The sequence below is a fragment of the Hyperolius riggenbachi genome, chromosome 9 (assembly GCF_040937935.1).
Source record: "Hyperolius riggenbachi isolate aHypRig1 chromosome 9, aHypRig1.pri, whole genome shotgun sequence".
Taxonomy (NCBI): Eukaryota; Metazoa; Chordata; class Amphibia; order Anura; family Hyperoliidae; genus Hyperolius; species Hyperolius riggenbachi.
Window position 1 is genome coordinate 205,170,525 of NC_090654.1, and position 19,295 is coordinate 205,189,819.

At 44.2% G+C, this 19,295-nt stretch overlaps 1 protein-coding gene across 1 annotated transcript in view; it reads right to left on the minus strand.

The window, feature by feature from the left end:
• Window positions 1-3,701: 3,701 nt before the first annotated feature.
• AQR (aquarius intron-binding spliceosomal factor) overlaps window positions 3,702-19,295 on the minus strand; it is a 156,582-nt gene continuing 140,988 nt past the window's right edge. The window contains exons 33-35 of the mRNA XM_068253903.1: window positions 16,304-16,478; window positions 12,059-12,178; window positions 3,702-5,346 (exon numbers count right to left, since the gene is read on the minus strand). Of these exons, the coding sequence (XP_068110004.1) occupies window positions 4,318-5,346; window positions 12,059-12,178; window positions 16,304-16,478 (1,324 nt within the window). The 3' untranslated portion in view covers window positions 3,702-4,317. The remainder of the gene's footprint in view (window positions 5,347-12,058; window positions 12,179-16,303; window positions 16,479-19,295) is intronic.

The following is a 19,295-nucleotide window of genomic DNA, read 5'->3' on the forward strand; positions in this document are numbered from 1 at the left end:
TGCCCCATGGCTATATCACGTGGTGTGACACTTCCACTGCAGTGCAGTTGTTCCAAATTGCAATGGACCAGTGTAAAAGGACCCTAAATGATAAACTCCAGTTCTCAAGGGCTAAGGCCCTCACACATTTTTGGCACAGCTCAAATTAATTTATGGGATTGAAAAAAAAAAGGTGTGATTTAGAATATATTTATCGGTCCATCCTCAATGTGCAGTTTCGCTGTCTACTTCAAGCATCCAGTGTAGTTTCTTTAATTCCTAACCTCACTGCTCTCGATTGCATGTGTCCTTTAAAGAGGAGCTGTTAGGTATAAGGTCTCAGAGAAAATAAACACATATATCAGTAGCTAAAGATTGGCTGTACTTACATTACATATGCATTTCACTGTCCACGTTTGGATTTCACAGAATTTTTATATAGTATATGCAGAGAATGATGCTCCTGACAGCCCATGGCAGGTTCCATGTTTGTGAAGCCAAATGTGTCGTCATGTCCTGCCTGCTTCCTGATCACAGAGGAGCTCGTACAGAATAACACAGTGTGCAGTGAATATTAATGAGCCATGTGGCTAGGAACAATAGCGGACTCCTGCAGTGTACTCTGCCCGGAGATTTATCTGTGCTGTGGCTGGACTGAGTTAGAAGCTGCTGAAACTTGATCCCGTCTTCTCCTTAGCAGCCGAGGGGAGGGCCCCAGAATGCTTTGCAGTATGGAATGCGGCTTGCGTCCTCCTTAGGAGCTTAGCTTTGCTGATAAGCACACATCAAATGTAAGAGAGATTTTTATCTTTAGTAATGCCTTTTTGGCTTCTGTCTAAACTGTTTAACACAGGAGAATAGAGGTTTAAATTAGCTTCTGCAGCCTGACAGTTACTCTTTAATAAATCACTCTCTTAGTTCAAGTTGTAGCAGCCACTTCATAGTCACTTGAACGTATTTTTCATCATATTGGTTCATATTTACAGATGTATATGACGAATGCTGGATACAGGCTTACAGATGTACATGTTGCCATGTGGCAAGAGTGGTATAGAGTTTTAGGGCAAAGTATTTAGTGCACTGAGATCACACAACTTCTACTGCCACTGGGCTGCATTGTGTTTCTTCAGGAATCAACACCTATCTGCATTTGGAGCTCCTTGACCACAAAGGAAGAAATTGCCTTATTCATAGAGGTTATAGCCCATCTAGTTATAACTCCTGTCAGGTTGAAGGGGTTTTAGTTGGACAAAGTAACAATAAACAGGAAAAAATTGGCAGCGCTCCTAATCAGGCTGCAACTTAAAGAGAATCTGTATTGTTAAAATCGCACAAGAGTAAACATACCAGTGCGTTAGGGGACATCTCCTATTACCCTCTGTCACAATTTCGCCGCTCCTCGCCGCATTAAAAGTGGTTAAAAACAGTTTTAAAAAGTTTGTTTATAAACAAACAAAATGGCCACCAAAACAGGAAGTAGGTTGATGTACAGTATGTCCACACATAGAAAATACATCCATACACAAGCAGGCTGTATACAGCCTTCCTTTTTAATCTCAAGAGATCATTTGTGTGTTTCTTTCCCCCTGCAGCTATCTTCCACTGAAGTGTCAGGCTGTTTCTTCCTGCAGAGTGCAGACAGCTCTGCCTGTATGTAATTCCTCAGTATGTGAAAGCCCAGCCAGCTCAGAGGAGGATTTATCCAGCTTGTAAAATATAAGAGAGAAGAGAGAAGCTGCTCTAATCTAAATAATACACAGGCAGTGTGCAGAGAGGGGCCTGGAGGGGGGAGATGCATCACAGAACCACAACACTGAAGAACTTGGCAGCCTTCCAGACACAGGCTGACAAGTCTGACAAGAGAGAGATAAGTTGATTTATTACAGAGATGGTGATAGTAGAACGTGCTGCAGTAAGCCAGAACACATTAGAATAGCTTTTGGAACTTGTAGGATGATAAAAAACAGGATGCAATTTTTGTTACGGAGTCTCTTTAAATGAAACCAAAAGAGGTGTGGAGAGCCCCCTAGGAGCTTAAAGAGAGTCTGAAGCAAGAATAGATCTCGCTTCAGACCTCATATATAGCAGGGGCACGTGTGCCCCTGCTAAAACGCCGCTATAGCGCGGCTTACCGGGAGTCCCTGTCCCCCCAAATCCCCTCCGTAATGCGGGGGGGGGAGCGCTTCCTGGTTGGGGCAGGGCTAACCGCCGCAGCCCTGCCCCACGCGCGTCTGTCAGCGCGTATCTCCGCCTCTCCCCCGCCCCTTTCAGTCTTCCTTCACTGAAAGAGGCGGGGGAGAGGCGGCGATGCGCGTCTGATAGACGCGCTGTGAGGCAGGGCTGCAGCCGTTAGCCCTGCCTCTAGGAAGGGCTAATCTGCGACCAGATTTCTGACCAAGGTTTGCGGGGGGTGGGTTGGGGGGTCAGGGACCCTCGTTTAGCCGCGAGATAGCGGCGTTTTAGCAGGGGCACACGTGCCCCTGCTACATATGAGAGCTGAAGCGAGATTTAGTCTTGCTTCAGTGTCTCTTTAAATATGCACCTTGAATACAGATCAGATGCAAACTATACACTAAACCCTAATATAGATAAATTGAATGCAAACTGATACACATGGATGCACCTAGCCATAAGTAGACTTACTTTAGGGTTAGATTAGGGTTTAGTTAAAAAAAAATAAAAAATCACCTCTGTTGGTTTCATATTAATTGCAGCCCGATTAGGAGCGCTGCCAATTTTTTTCTGTTCTTTAAAAAATGTGTAGACCATTTATGGCTAGCAGCCTCAGGTTAACACTATGTTTTGTTAGCTAGTGGTTAGGTCTCTTCCGTGAGGGCATGTCAACGTTGTGGAAGAGACTAGTGCTGAACAGTCTGCACACAAACTGTTTTTGGAAGCTAACGTCCTCCATTTGCTGCATCTGTTTGGAATGCAAGTTGTGTAATCTGCCTGTGTTTTGGGCTCTGCACATCTATACGGCTGGTCAACTCGGATGCAGCCTACATTTGGAAGCGCTGCCAATATCTCCTGTTGTATAAAAAAGTGGCAATAAAAATTAAAATCCCTCTCAACCAAAATATGGTAAAAATGTACAATACACAGTAAACATCCGCTACTGAATCAAAAAATCTTAATCATGTGCATCATTCCTCAGCATAAACAGGGCCAGTTCTATTTACAATGGGGTCCTTGGGCAACCTTACTTGGGTAATATTGTGGCCCCCCTGCAGAGCTTGCAGCAGTCCCGGCTGGTGCGCTCCTCCATTAGTCTGTGGCTCCGTGCATTTCAGTCTTCATCCTCACGGGGGCGCCTCTCCTCCATGACCTCCTACGCATGATATAATATGCTGCCAGGTCACTAACAAGATGCGGCCAGCGGAGATGAAGACGGCAAAACATTAAGTCACAGACTAACGGAGGGGCGCACCAGCTGGGACTGGCGAGTCTCTACAGTGCTGAAAACTTTGCAGGGGCCCCGGGGACCACAATACAGTTGGGTGGAGACCCGGGGGAGGGGCAGCAGCTGGTTCAGGGCTCTGGGGCAATTGCCAAGTTTGCCCCTATGGAAGCACCAGCCCTGACCATAAGCATGTGTAATAACCATACATGGAGTAATAAGAGCTGCATTAAAATAACTCACTAACTACCGATAGTTCATTGTAACACACAATTATTTTGTAGGAATCTTTTTTTTTTTTTTTTTTTTTTAATACAAAATATACATTTTCAAAAAAAAACAACAACAAAACAACTTTCTCCAATTTCAGTAGAACTGTAGAAATTCCCAACCCTCCTCCCTCCCAACCTGTCTGTACTGTAAGGTCCGGGGAGGCTGCAGACATGGAACTCTTCTGCTGCAGATTTCAGGTATAAGCTGTAGACAGGAGGGAAAAGCTGCACTGGGCTTCTCCTCCCGGCACTGTGCGGCATTCTCTAGACACAATCCTACTGCTGGTTCACGTGTAGCATTCCTCTGGAAAACAAGCTGGATGCACGCAAGGTGATGTGAATGCAATCCGCATACCAAGGGATCCCAGCCCATTGCTACAGCTTTCAGACAATTAACTATTGTCTTGAGTTTGGCTGATAAATCTCACAGTGTGTTAAAAAAATACTCTTCAGTTTTTCTTGACTATAAATGGGGACAAAACATTACAGTAAATCAGAGCAGTCTGGATAGGATAACAACATACAGCAGCAGGGTTTCCATCCATTCTGTGTGCTGGACTAGTAACGATTGAAAAAGAATAATATACATCTGATGTGGCCTCTTTTCCCTGTGATGCCCATGTAACTGGCCCATACAGTCTGTGATGGCAGGAGATGCATAGTGCTACTCTAGTCCTCTGCCTCCTCATCTTCACTGTATTCACTGTCACTGTCCCTCCCCGGATGCTCTGGCATCTTCTGATGATTCGCACTCCCCTCTGTGTGCGGACTGTTGTCTTGCTCCTCTTGGACTGGTATTGTTTCAACTTCCATTGGCTCCACCTCAGCTTGTGCCTCCGGCTCGCTCATTGTAGCTTGTGTCTCGGGCTCACTCACTACAGCTTGTGTCTCCGGCTCGCTCACTGCTGCTTGTGTCTCCGGCTCGCTCATTGCAGCTTGTGTCTCGGGCTCACTCACTACAGCTTGTGTCTCCGGCACGCTCACTGCTGCTTGTGTCTCCGGCTCGCTCATTGCAGCTTGTGTCTCGGGCTCGCTCACTGCTGCTTGTGTCTCCGGCTCGCTCACTGCTGCTTGTGTCTCGGGCTCGCTCACTGCTGCTTGTGTCTCGGGCTCGCTCACTGCTGCTTGTGTCTCCGGCTCGCTCACTGCAGCTTGTGTCTCCGGCTCGCTCACTGCAGCTTGTGTCTCCGGCTCGCTCATTGCAGCTCGTGTCTCCGGCTCGCTCACTGAAACTTGCGTCTCCGGCTCGCTCATTGCAGCTTGTTTCACCGACTCACTCACTGCAGCTTGTGTCTTCAGCTCACTCACTGCAGCTTGTGTTTCCGGCTCGCTCACTGCAGCCTGTGTCTCCAGCTCGATCACTGCAGCTTGTGTCTCCAGCGCTTTGCCCTGTACTGGAGATGCTTTCTCTTGCCCATCTTTGGGCTCTGTGATGCTGTCTTTTTGTACAGCACCTGCTTGGTCTTTGACTTTGTGATCTACTGCTGTGCTAGTAGCCTCCTCCCCACCCTTAGCAGTGACTATGCTTGGTTTATTACTCTTTCTGTTCTCAGGATCTGCAGTCTTGATGGAATCTGTTTCTTTCGAATCTGCTTGCTCTGCTTCAGTCCCTTGTGATATCTGCTCTTCCGCTTCCATTTCTTCATCATAAGCAATGATGGTGTCTTCTCTGGCCGTAGGTGGTGGCAAAATTCTCTGCTGTTATAGAAATAAAATCAGGATGAAAATCACATCAATGAGCAAGTACACATCTATCTCTAAAATATGCCATCAACAATGCTGCCATGAGCAGGCCACAAGCTTTGGTGTAAAGAAAATAACAAGGAGACACTACTGCAATTGAAGCATGCACTCACTGCTCTGAGAGTGATCTGTGCTACTAAGCACTGCACTGTCCCTACTAAATAATCACAGCAGGTAGCAGGTGCTTTGTTCACAAAACAGTAGAGGAAAAAAAGCCAGTGGTATAAGAGTGAAGAGCAGGAGGCTTTAATACAGCAATCCCTACATTGTTTTACCATGGCATGTAAGTAAGTGAAAAGTCTTTGGAATTATAAAACCCAATTAAGCCTTGTCAGGAAAATCTGTCTATTGCAAGCCATATGTTAAATCTATCTAATGTAAAAAAAAGAAAGAAAAAAAAAAAAGAAAAAGTGCAGGGCTAGTCCTGAGTAGCTCAGCACTGCCCTGCAATATGTATAGATCTCAGTAGCATAGCATGACTAAGTAGGGTAAAGTAATACCTCCTGTCTACCATTAGGCAGCCATCTCTGGGGAAAAGGAGGGGGTAGGGGGAAAGGGGATTTTTTTTTTTTTTTTAAAGTACATTTCAATTAATAATAATAATTTAACACATGGCAGCAGCAGAAAGCTCTGTTGGTGGCAAGAAAAGGGGACAATATTCATTAAGTTGTATGGCCGTGCTGCACACTGTTAAAGCTGCAAGGTGCTGAATCGTAAAAAAAATTGCCTGGTCACTAGAGGAGTGTAAGCCTGTGGTCCTCAAGTGGTTAAATTAATAAAAAAAAAATATAGCAGCAGCTATTAAATACCATCAAAATAAAGCTCTTCTAGTGAGAAGAAAATGGGGTAAAATTCATTTGGGTGCTAAATTGTATGAATGAGCAATAAACCGTTAAAGTTAAGTTAAAGTTGCTAAGTGCGGAATTGTAAAAAATGAACTGGTCACTAGGTGGGTATAAACATCTGTTCTTCAAGAGTTTAAAGGGGAACTGAAGAGGTATATGGAGACTGTCATGTTTATTTCCTTTTAGACAATACCAGTTGCCTGGCAGCCCTGCTGATCCTCTGCCTCTAATACTATTAGCCATAGCCCCTGAACAAGCATGCAGCAGATCAGGTGTTTCAGTGGTTCAGACTTATAAGTCTGATCTGACAAGACTAGCTGCATGCTTGTTTCTGGTTTTAATCAGATATTACTGCAGAGAAATAGACCAGCAGGGCTGCCAGGCAACTGGTATTGATTAAAAGGAAATAAACATGACAACCTCCATATACCTCTCTCTTCAGTTCCCCTTTAATGGTAAAATGAACCAAAATACCAAGGAAAGTGTAATACATGAATCTTATTAAGACAGTTTCTAGCTCCAGAGCAATGCAGCACCTGTTCAGCAGTCCCAGAACAAGCATGCACTTTGTGAGTCACACAACAGTATCTTTTATCAGACAAGAAAATTTAGTTTGACAACCGATTCTCCATGATATGTTGATAGTGAACGACTAGAGAAAGTAAAGGTAGCTTAACTCACAACTCATCTTTGTGTTTATTATAAATTATAAAAGGGATGGCAGGGAAGTCTGAATATTAATTATAACTTAATATTAGTTTGCTGGGAACCATGCCAAGATACGACTTACTCAGGTGCCAGCACTGCTTGCTGCCAAGTGTGGATACTGCTGGGCAGAGGTGGCAGAGCACAGTGTCAGGGAAGGGGTTAAGCAGTCTCGCTATATGGCCTCTCAGCAGACGAGCTGATCTGAAACAGTAACGTTGGATCTCCCTGGGAAGACAGCAACATTTTCCATTCTCAGCTGCACACAATCATTAGGATTAGTGCACCCACAGCACATTCAGACTGCTATGTAACGACTTCCAAGACTCTGCGGAAAGATTTAGTGCTGAACGGCTGGGAACCAGCCAAGAATGGGAGGGGAACTCCCACTGTTTCTGTGCGTTTTCCTTTTCTTACACACACACTATCCTTAGTGCATTAAACAGTGTAGTGGTGCAGTCCTATACAGGCTGCTGCAGATTCCCTACAGAGAGGTGACAGTGATGTATAGGAGGTGCAGTGGGGGATGGGTTCTCTCCACACAACCTTTCTTGTGTACGGGAATTTCGGGCGCCACGGAAAATTGGGTGCAGGAACAGTGCCGATAGTAAAATATCGGTAAATTTACAGATAAACTACTATTCAAAGTGTTAATTTTTGTTAGTAAAATATTGGAAATTGTTACTGATATTTTACTAACCCTACTCTCACACAGAACCCTCCACTACCGATGTCTAACCCTAAACCCAAGTCCCCCCCACTAGTGGTGTCTAGCCCTAAGGCTCAACACACACCATACAATCTTGGTTGTTCAATCTTACCACTTTCATTTAGTATAAGAGCTTATCCAATCAATCATTCAAGGTATTTTCAATCTGTTGGCCCTTATACTACATAGATTTGGTAAATCTGTACAACCAAGATTGTATGGTGTGTGTTGAACATTAGACTGCCCCCCTGTGGTGCCTAACCCTAACCTCCGCTGCAAAAACCTATTCCTTGACCCTAACCTCCCCCCCCCCTGCACAAAGTCCCTTCCCAACACCTAACCCTAACCGCCGCCCCCCTTCCGCCACAAACTCCCTTTCTGATGCCTAATCCTACCCCCACCCCCCCTTTCACAAATTTGTTTTAAAAAAGGCAACACATTTTAATTACTGGGCGCCAGGTTACCCCTTTGACGCTGGCTTAAAGCCAGAGAAAAAAAAAAGATAATTACCGGACGTTGTCTGGCGCCCAAATTTCCATTTTGCAGCCGGCTTGCAGACATTATAGTCTATGGCGGCAGCCAATTTGTTCAGAAGCCACAGGTGTCCGATTTGCTCAAAGTCGCTGTCACACTTTGCCACAATGACGATAGTGTTTGTAAACGGGCGAGTGGTGCAAAGAAAAAGGGAAGGAGGGTGATGGCAAAGTGACTGGGTGTTTTGAAAGAGGCTGCAGCAGAAAGGAGGGGAATGCCCTTGACAGAAGCAAACTAGTATTCTGTTTTCTGGAACATAGTTTTGGAATGAACAGCTCGGATTTATCTACCCATTTTCCACAGCTAATCACATGCACATGCTGTTAGCACATGAGAGGGCTCAGAAGCATAACTGTAATATGTATGGCTTCTGAAGATTTATCCGAGATCGCTAAGCCACATTGACCTGGTGCCCAGATGTTAAATGGAGTTCCAGGCATGGAAACCTAGCCCTGCCCCCCACAGCATTCCACTTCAGAGAGCAGGCCAGAGACCAGTCCCAGTCAGATGTTAGTAGACAGTTCAGGAACCTGCAAGCGTACAGTACATGCAAAAAGGCTGCCTGGAAATTGGAGCGCCTAAAATACCAGCAAGTAGAATATAAGTACATTTACAAATATTCTACTATTCTGAAGTGCAAATGATACCGATATTTTACTACAACTAAACCTAACCCTATACTCACACAGAACCTTCCCTCTACCTATGCCTAACCCTAACCAACCCAACCCAACCTCCAATGCCTAACCTTAACTCCCCCCCCCCACCTTAAAACCCCCACACCTAAACGTAAAACCCTCCTGACATCTAACCTTAAAGACGCCCCCCCCCCCCCAACAAAACACTAAATATTGCCTATATAGAAAGTCTATATTCTAAAAACACAAAATATTGTTTATAGCGTATAGTGGGCAGCCCTGGCGCCCAAATTTCCTGCTATAAACAAGATTTACATGCACACCTATGATGGTTCCTCCAAACTTCCCTGGCTCTCCCGCACCCAAATTTCCTGCTTCCCTGCGAGGGCTCTGTGGGATTCTGTTATACTAAACAACTTCATAAGCAAGATGCTGCAGTTTTATCCTTTTAAAGAATAAGTGTTCTTGTAAACTAAAACTTATCCATTTACTGCCTTGCTGTTAGCTGCATTTCCAACGTGGTATGCGTGTTTTGCCAAAACAAATGATGTAATCATGCTTGGGGTAAAACAGTCAGGGCAATACCATCTCACACTCCGTATCAATGCAAAGAGTGGATGAACACTTGTGTGATAGAAAATGGCTTGCCAAGTTTATGTCACATGAGAGAGGGGCACACATGGACCAAATACTCCTGACACTTGGTGAAAACAATGGGGAACCAAGAAAAAAAAGCATCCTCCTGCATCAATGTCCTATTCTGGAATTGTGAAAAAAATGCATGCTCAGTTCCACTTTCCAACAGAAGAAAGGTCCGCACTGCCTTCTTGAGTGACACCGCCCTTATTGAGGTGGATAGGAGGTGGAGCTATGGACCGGGTGTGTACTAATATGTCAAAGGTTTTCCATGCAAACTCAGCTATGATTAAGGACCAGTAGGTCCGAAACATGTCAGTTTGAGATTCCATGTTTTAATACAGGATATGTCCTAACAATAAAGAGGATTCGTGGTGAATTGGTGCGGACCTTTCTTCTGTTGGAGTGTTCCTGAGGTTTTGCTAACCCGGTCCAGCACAATTATCCACCGGTGGGGTCGAGCGGTGGTTCCTTCACTCATACACTCAGTTCCACTTTAACGGAAAACTCCTGAATCTTAACTAAAGGCATTCCCTTAAAGGGACTCCGAGCAGTGAAAAAACTATGAAAAGATGCATATCATTTTAAAGCTCTCTTTCTCCTCTTTCCAATGATATATAAACCGCCACCCTACGCCTTTTAGTTTTCGCTATTTTCGCGATTGAAATTGCCGTGGCTGCGATTTCGATCGCGAAAATAGAGAAAACTAAAAGGCGTAGGGTGGCGGTTTAGGGGTCGTCAGAAAGAGGAGAAAGAGAGCTTTAAAATGATATCCATCTTTCCATAGTTACATTGTATTACACAGGGCGACTTTTTCTCAAAGTCAGCAGCTCCATTCAGCAGAAAAAGTCGCCCTGTGTAATACAATGTAACTATGGAAAGATGGATATCATTTTAAAGCTCTCTTTCTCCTCTTTCTGACGACCCCTAAATCGTCGCCCTACGCATTTTAGTTTTCTCTATTTCCGCGATCAAAATCGCAGCCGCAGTAATTTCAATCGCGAAAATAGCAAAAACTAAAAGGCGTAGGGCGGCGGTTTATATATCATTGGAAAGAGGAGAAAGAGAGCTTTAAAATGATATGCATCTTTTCATAGTTTTTTCACTGCTCGGAGTCCCTTTAACCACCCTGGCGTTCTGATTAAATCGCCAGGGTGGCTGCGGGAGGGTTTTTTTTAAATAAAAAAAAAACTATTTCATGCAGCCAACTGAAAGTTGGCTGCATGAAAGCCCACTAGAGGGCGCTCCGGAGGCGATCTTCCGATCGCCTCCGGCGCCCAGAATAAACAAGGAAGGCCGCAATGAGCGGCCTTCCTTGTTTTGCTTATATCGTCGCCATAGCGACGAGCGGAGTGACGTCATCGACGTCAGCCGCCTCCGATCCAGCCCTTAGCGCTGGCCGGAACTTTTTGTTCCGGCTACGCTGGGCTCAGGCGGCTGGGGGGACCCTCTTTCGCCGCTGCTCGCGGCGAATCGCCGCAGAGCGGCGGCGATCAGGCAGCACACGCGGCTGGCAAAGTGCCGGCTGCGTGTGCTGCTTTTTATTTCATTCAAATCGGCCCAGCAGGGCCTGAGCGGCAGCCGCTGGCGGTGTTGGACGAGCTGAGCTCGTCCAGACCGCTCAGCTGGTTAAGGGAATGCCTTTAGTTAAGATTCAGGAGTTTTCCGGTAAAGTGGAACTGACTGTATGAGTGAAGGAACCACCGCTCGACCCCACCGGTTCTGCACTGTTTGGAGTCCCTTTAATTACGTCAGAATCTTCCACACAGTTTTCCCTTGCTTTTGACATGCTTTCAATCATATCTGGAAGCAGCATTTCAGCTACTGAAAACATGGTGTATCATGGTACAAGTTTAAACTGACTTTCAGAATGCTTTTTTACATCCCTTGGAGTGTTGTCAATAAGTAAAATCTAATAGGCAAAGCCCAGCTAGTCTATGATCTTTACAAATATACCACTACTGTCTTCAAAGCTTTAAAGGTAGCCATACACTACTCAATGAGGCTAACAGATAGATTTTGATCACCTGTCCACCATCGCATCTTCTCTCCAACACCAGGAATTCCTTAATGTCTATTCTTACTTGACCTCTAGGGTTTATCACATCACACAGGCACCCCAGGAGAGAAGAGACAGGAAGAGGCCCCAGAGGTGGAGAGAAGACATAGGAAGAAGCACCAGCAGACAGATGAGTGTAGGCTTTGCTGTCTTCGTCTCTTGTTGCAAAGTCAAGCGACATTAGTGGTACGCTTCTGGCTCGGCACTAATTGATAAACCACATCTGAAGCGATCGACCAAATGGATCAATTTCGCCCAAAAGTTAATTGGGAATAGTTTGTGGCATTGATTTTTAGCAGATTGCCAGATATTGAAGGAGAAAATGGAGCAATGGAACAGTGTAAGTCTACCTTAATGCTAGTAATATAATGCACTAGTTATCGCCAGACTCACTTACCTAGGTGATTTGGCCAATTGACTAGAAAGAACTTAAAATCTTTAAGGGGTTAACTTAAATTACAAATGCCTTTTTTATGAAATGCAAAGATACTTCATGGTGTTCTCTTACAAATGCACCTCACAACCTAGCATGAAATCTTACCTGGTGGTACTGGTACTGCTGGCTGGTGCGCATCATGTGCATGTACATATTGTACACAAATGTGGCCATCTCTGGCATGTTCTTAATCACCTGGGTTGGATAGGATGGCATCACACCATTCTGAAAAGTAAAACACAAGTCAAAAGCCTGGCTTTCAGAATACAGTCACCGGTCTAGTATTATGCTGCAATTTCCACTTGGCACACAATGAAGACATTTTGTATTACTTCAGAACCCTGCTAAGAAGATTAAACATTTTGAAGCTGTCATGCTAAGCTTTTCAATAAAAGACTATCAATGGTGCGGAACAATTACAATAGCAAGTCGCCTTAATAGCAGCAGCACAGGAGATTGACATTGCGCATCCTGTCCATAAGATACAGGAGGTAAGTACACATCAGGGACATTCATCAATTCTGTTACACAGCAAGATCAGATTTTTTATAGTTACAGCACAGTTCATAGATTTCACCATCTGCTTTTCAGAAAAAGCACTACATCCAAATGAAGCTTGCCCCAGACTGTACTACTAGGGATGGTCAAAGACATGCAAATCATTTCGAGTTGATGCATTGTTATGCAAATTATGTATGCAAATTTATGCTGCTTGAACATGACCCAATCAAATCCTGCTGATGTAAAATTAGATTGGTCCATTTTCAAGCTGCATAAATTTGCATAATCCTGCATCAACTCGAAATTTACATCTCAATGACCATCCCCTATGCACTACATTACTGTTTTTTATTTATATGATGTAAACATCTTCTGTTGTGCTGGACATAGTACAAAACAGTCAATAGTAGGGTGCATGGATTCTTAACCACTTAATGACAAGCAGGCATATTAAAACGCCTGGAGCCTCTTAACGGCTCCAGGACGGTTTTATAGGTCAAGCAGCAATGCTGCCGCTGTGCGCGTGAACTACTGCCGCTGTGCGCGTGTACGCGAGAACAGTAAAAAAAAAAAAAAACAACACACACACACAACAGAAAAAATACACCTTTATTTCCAAATAATATATTTTCACCATACTTTGTACTAGGGACATAATTAAAATCTTGTAATAACCAGTACAAATAGGTAGATAAAATGTGTGGGTTTTATGTACAGTAGCAGTATTTATATTAAAACTGTAGGGGATGAAATTGGAGAAATAGTGTACTTTTTTCTTGTTTTTTCCCCTTTAAAACGCATAGAAAATAAAGTAATTATTGAAAAATATCAAACCCCAAAAAAGCCTAATTAGTGGTGAAAAAAACAAGATATAGATCATTTCATTGTGATTAGTAGTGATTAGGGATGCTCGCCAGAGATCGAATTTACCTGTGATCAAGGGTAGATTTTCATGATTCCAGAACTCGAATTTGAAGATCGATACGGATCCCGAATTCAAATGTATCCGAATAGTCACTCTCGAATTCGGCCGTGATCACGGATGTTAACCCGTGACCACGAATTCGGAATCCAGGGGATGACGTCTTTGGGCCAATCAGAGGGCCACCAGCCGAGGCCCTAGCAGCCAATCAGAGGAGGGGAGCCTGGCCCTCCCCTCTTCTATATAAGGCGGCGGCCATCTTAGGGAACCCGTCCTGGCTTGTGACTCTGCGGTACTGAGAGCATCTCCAGTGCTGCTGTTCGTCTGAGCAAGTGCTTTTCACCTTGTAAACCCAGCGTTTTACCTCCTAAACACATTCTCTACACATATATTATAATGTTGTATAGATAGATAGTGACTTGATTGTTATAGTTCAGTCAGCTAGTGTAGTGTATATACTGTATACTGTGCTAGGCTAGTGTTAGGTCTGTGTGCAGGCTAGGGCCTGCTAGCCTAGGTAGCCTTAGCCTACCATCTTAGGTAGGTTAGGGATTATAGTTAGTTGTGTACTAGTACTAGTTTACTTAATTTGTACTGTTAGTCTGTGAGTTTATTTAGCTTCAGTACTGTGTTAGTTACTTTACAGGCCAGCATCTATTGTGATCTGTGACTGGCTGCGTGTTATCTGCCCGACCCATATTGAGTGCGTGTGTGTGTGTGTGACAGACTTTTATTGTCAATCACTGTCTGCCACACGAGCTAGTTATCGACTACTGCACTACTACTAGGGATTATAGTTAGTAGTAGTTATTAAATACCTACGTACTAGTTTACTTAATTTGTACTGCTATAGTCTGTGAGTTTATTTAGTGCCGCAGGCTTCACTTTATCAATACTGTCTGTAATAGTTACTTCACAGGCCAGGCCAGCATCTGTTGTGATCTGTGACTGTCATCTGCTCAACCCTATTGATTGCGTGCATGTGTGACAGGCTTTTATTGTCACACACTGTCTGCCACACGAGTTAGTTATCGACTACTGTAGACTACACTACTATTAGTAGTACTACTACTATTTAAAAAAAAAAAAACAACAACTTTCATTTGTTTTTTCTTTGTCACCCACCACCAAGCCAGACTCTTTATGATATTTCCTTATTGTATTTCTATATTGTTGCACAATGACTGGCAGAGGTAGAGGGCGAGGCACCACCAGGAGAGGCAGCGCCATTGCTGCAGCCACTGCCAGCAGCAGGTCTGTGACTGGCCCGCTTCCAGCCACTGACCGCATAGTTGTGGAGGAGGGAGCAGAGGCGCAACAGTGTGTTTGCCCCCATCTTTGAGACGGGTCGTCGGCCCCGGCCCATTGCGGAGAGTCAGGCACAGGCTGCTGCCATGCACCACTAGCTATTACACCACAAATTTAGCTATGCTGTTGAAGACATTTTTTACAACAGTTGAGTTCTGTAAGGGAAAAAACTTTAAGTTGGGTACAAGGGGAAGAATATGAAAAAAAAAAAAGAAGATGGTGAAGAAGAAGAAGAACCAGGGGAAGAAGAAAAAGAAGGAGGATGGCGTCCTCCGTGCATTTAAACATCATGCAGGTACTTTACTTTTTTAGTGCTTTTGGCCTCGTAAGTCCTTTAAGTATTTCAACACACTGTACAAACAGAACATCCAGCAACAGAAATACAAAATACATACATAGCTGTTGTGCGGTTTGAATCACCAATACTGGTAGACGTTCATTTGATAAAGTACAGCAAAGATAAGGAACACTAAGGGGAGGGTCCTGTCCTGTCCTTGCAAGCTAAAAATCTAGAGAGTGGTGGTGATAGAATGCAGGGGCTAGCAGATGAGGCAGGGAGCCTCAACATGTGGCTAGAACAGCCTCCATCTACTTGCACTACATTCACCTGTATGTTTGGTCACACTCCTGAAGCTTGACCTAGACTACTTTCCCTACATTCACTTACTATGCTTATGAAACATGCCCCTGGAAACTTGCCCAACATTCACTTGTATGTATGACCAAACTTATGCAGCTTGCCCCAGACTATTTGCTCTACATCAGGGGTCTCAAACTCGCGGCCCATTTGCGGCCCTCGGTACAATATTTTGTGGCCCGTGCCGACAAAAGCAAAAGAGACACGGAAGCGAACTATTTTACCTTATAGTTCGCTTCAGTGCTCCCAAGTAATCCGCCGCATCCCCGCCACTAAACGAGGGCTGCAGAGCCCCCAAATCCCCTGGGCAAACATCCACGACTGAGCTGAGGGGCAGAGCTTCCAGCTGTAGCTCTGCCCCTCCTGATGTCAATCGCCGCACAGATCGCCGCCTCTCCCCGCCCCTCTTTGTGAAGGAAGAGTGAGGGGCGGGCAGAGGCAGCGATCCGCCACGATTGACGTCAGGAGGGGCAGAGCTGAAGCTGAAAGCTCTGCCCCTTCCAGGAAATGCCGGCGGACTGCCCCCCGGGCGATTTGGGGGCTCTGCAGGCCTTGATTTGCGGCGGGGACACGGCGGATTACTTGTAATGGGAGCACTGAAACAAACTATAAGGTAGGACACTTCATGTTCAGAAGAAATAATTAAAACTGTTAATAATGACATTTGAGGACTTTTTTGTGAAATCCCTTATGCGGCCCAGCCTCATCCTGACTTTGCCTCCTGCGGCCCCCTGGTAAATTGAGTTTGAGACCCCTGCTCTACATTTACTTGTATGTATGACCACACTTATGAAGCGTGGACCAGACTGCCTGCACTACATTCACTTGTAGGTATGACCAAACTTATACAGCTTGCCCCAGACTACTTTCTCCACATTTACTTGTATGTATGAGGGCCTATCAATCAGGTTTTTACATCTTTTGTATGTAGAGTCTACTTCTTCCTCAAATGCTGAAAGAGAGAAAGGCAGGTGCCACTTACCATCCTCTGGGTTGGGAAGGATTCGCTGGGTACAATGTGCAGGCGCAATGGACGAGCTGTAAGCTGGCTGAATGCAGGCGTCAATTCAAAACAGTTCTGAAACAGGGACACTCTAGCAAATATGTATAGGCCAAGCCGAGCTCTGGACATGGCGACCACCAAACGTCTCACATCCCTACAAGCACACAATGACAACAAAAGCTAAAGATTATTACCAGAGAAACAATAAGAAAACATAGATCAGACAGGTCTATCTCTTTTACCTAAGCACAACAATATTATTTTACAAATCTTTTGTAAATTGGATAAACTATACAGGATTATCAGTGAGGTGTTTCTGCTCCAGACCTTGGGACTCTGTGGTGCAAGCAATGTAATGAGAGGCTCAGCTGGAGCCGTAGATGTGTCCAAGGCCTCTGAGGAGAGATCACATACCTGCAGTGTGGTCAGGTAAGTTACCTCTGTGCAGACTCGCTCACCATTATGCATGGGGGCACCTCTGGCTACCTTATACTGAGGGGCACTTCTGGTGACCTAATACTGGGGGTCTTCTGGTGACCTAATACTAAGGAAGGGACCTCTAGAAATCGTTTAGTAAGTAGCTAGAGGGGGAACTTCTGGCTATCTTTTCCTCTCCAACACTTTCTCTTCTAGTAGTTCAGTTGGGCTTTACCTGTTCTAGCGTCAGTTCAGAACAAGTCAAGTACTCTGATTAAGCATTTTAGTAGTTGTTTTAGCCAAGGGGGTGTCATGAAAAAATATCAATGTCATCTAGGGGGGGTGATCTGTGATCCCCCCTGTTTCCAACCCCTCTGTAGGGAGGAATAATCTGCAGACTGGGAATTTAGATTTTATTCTGCACACAACATTTGGATTGTGGGTTTCTAGATGTAACTTTGAGGCGGTTTTCCCTGGATACGTTTCCGTGCTGCTGCATTTGATGTGCAATGGGAATCCCTGTATGAATGGTAGGCGGCTGCACCCGCCGCTACTGGTTGTATATCCAAAGTAACGGTTTAAAGGGACTCTGTAACAAAAATGTCATTGTGTTTTCTACCTAAACCTATTATAATGTGCTCTGGCTTACTGCAGCACTTTATACTATCACCATCTCTGTAATAAATCAGCTTATCTATCCCCTGTCGGACTTGTCATCCTCTGTCTGGAAGGCTGCCAACTCTTCAGTGTGATCTGCTATGCATGCCCCCTCTATGCACACTCCCCTGTGTGTGTGTGTTATTTACATTAGCCAGCTTTTCTCTGCTCTCTTATCTTTTACAAGCTGGATAAATCCTCTGTTCACATACTGATGAGTCACATACCGCAGAATTACAGACAACCGGGCAGAGCTGTCTGCAAGAGTAAACAATCAGCTTCAGTGAGCTGCAGGGGGGAAGAAACACACAAATGATCTCTTGAGATTCAAAAGGAAGGGTGTATACAGCCTGCTTGTGTATGGATGTATTTTCTATGTGTGGACATACTGTACATCAACCTACTTCCTGTTTTGGTGGCCATTTTGTTTGTTTACAAACAAACTTTCTAAAACTGTTTTTGACTACTTTTAATGCGGCGGGGAGCGGCAAAATTGTGACAGAGGGTAATAGGAGATGTCCCCTAACACACTGGTATGTTTACTTTTGTGTGATTTTAACAATACAGATTCTCTTTAAGTTTATGCAAAGTTAGATTTGACTAATATAACATGGACTAATATTTTAGTATAAAATAATTCTGCGTTAATTTTTTATATGTATTCTTGTTTCTATCTCCAAAGCACCATTGTTGCCTTAATTATTTTACTCTTTCATCCTCTTCATAATATAAAAATATGCCACAGAATGCCCCCCTAGCTCACACCTTTTCACAAGAAGGCAAGGTGGGAGCACAAAAACTATGTCCCCAGGCGCTGAAAGCCCCAAGCTACACCTCTGGCTGCACAGCAGACTATTTGTACACTGACAATATTAGAAAATAAATATGCACACAGGATGCCTGAATCTTAATTACATCCCTTGTGGATATTGCTAGTTAAAACAGCATGTTCTTAAAATGAAAATGCTTTAATCAGCGGACTATTTTATCAGCTGCCCACAATGCTAAGGATGTGCACAATCCTGAACTTTAGGTTAAACATATACAGGAAAATACAGAACACAACTATATGATTTGACGCTTGACAAATCTATCTGCAAGCTGCTGGAGTGACAAAGGGCAATAATATGTTAAGGCCCATACCCACAATGCGATTTTTTGTGATGAACTATTTTTTCCATGACATTGCGCAACATCAATTAATGACAATTTGTTACACAATGTTTCATGACGCACACCACCCGCAGCAATCGTTCACCATGCTGGATTAAATCACGCAGGATCGGTCCGATCCTCATTGACTTTCGCAGGGTTTGCCGCTATCATGTAAAATTTGTTTACACGATTGTTCGTTTACGACGCACCAACAACGCTTGCAGATTCGGCTAGATGGATCGGGGTACGATTGTTCGTCGGTGGCGATCCCCGATCCATCTGGCCGTGGGTACTAAGCTTTACGTAGGGTTAACATTTTCTGATGTGCTCATGTATGCACTTTATTGACCTCCTTAGCGGTAATCCCGAGTCAGGTTCAAGATGGAAATCCGCAGGTCAGAGCGGTAATCCCGTGCCTGAGTGAGATATATGCAGGAGCGGCTACAGATCTCTCTGTGGTATGTGTTTTTTTTTTTTTTATTGTTTTTAGGGTGTAAAAGCTTGTGAAAACATCTCACGGCTTTTAGACTCTAAATCTGGAAATAATCATATGGCCAGGAAGGTTAACATAGGATTCATTTACCTCCGATAGGATCCCGTCCATTAGCTCCGCTAAACAGACTGTTTTTAAAGAACCACTATCGCCAAAATCATAAAATTCAAAGTACATACAAATAACATGTAAATTACTTTTCTCCTATGTTGCTGTCACTTACAGTAGGTAGTAGAAATCTGACAGAAA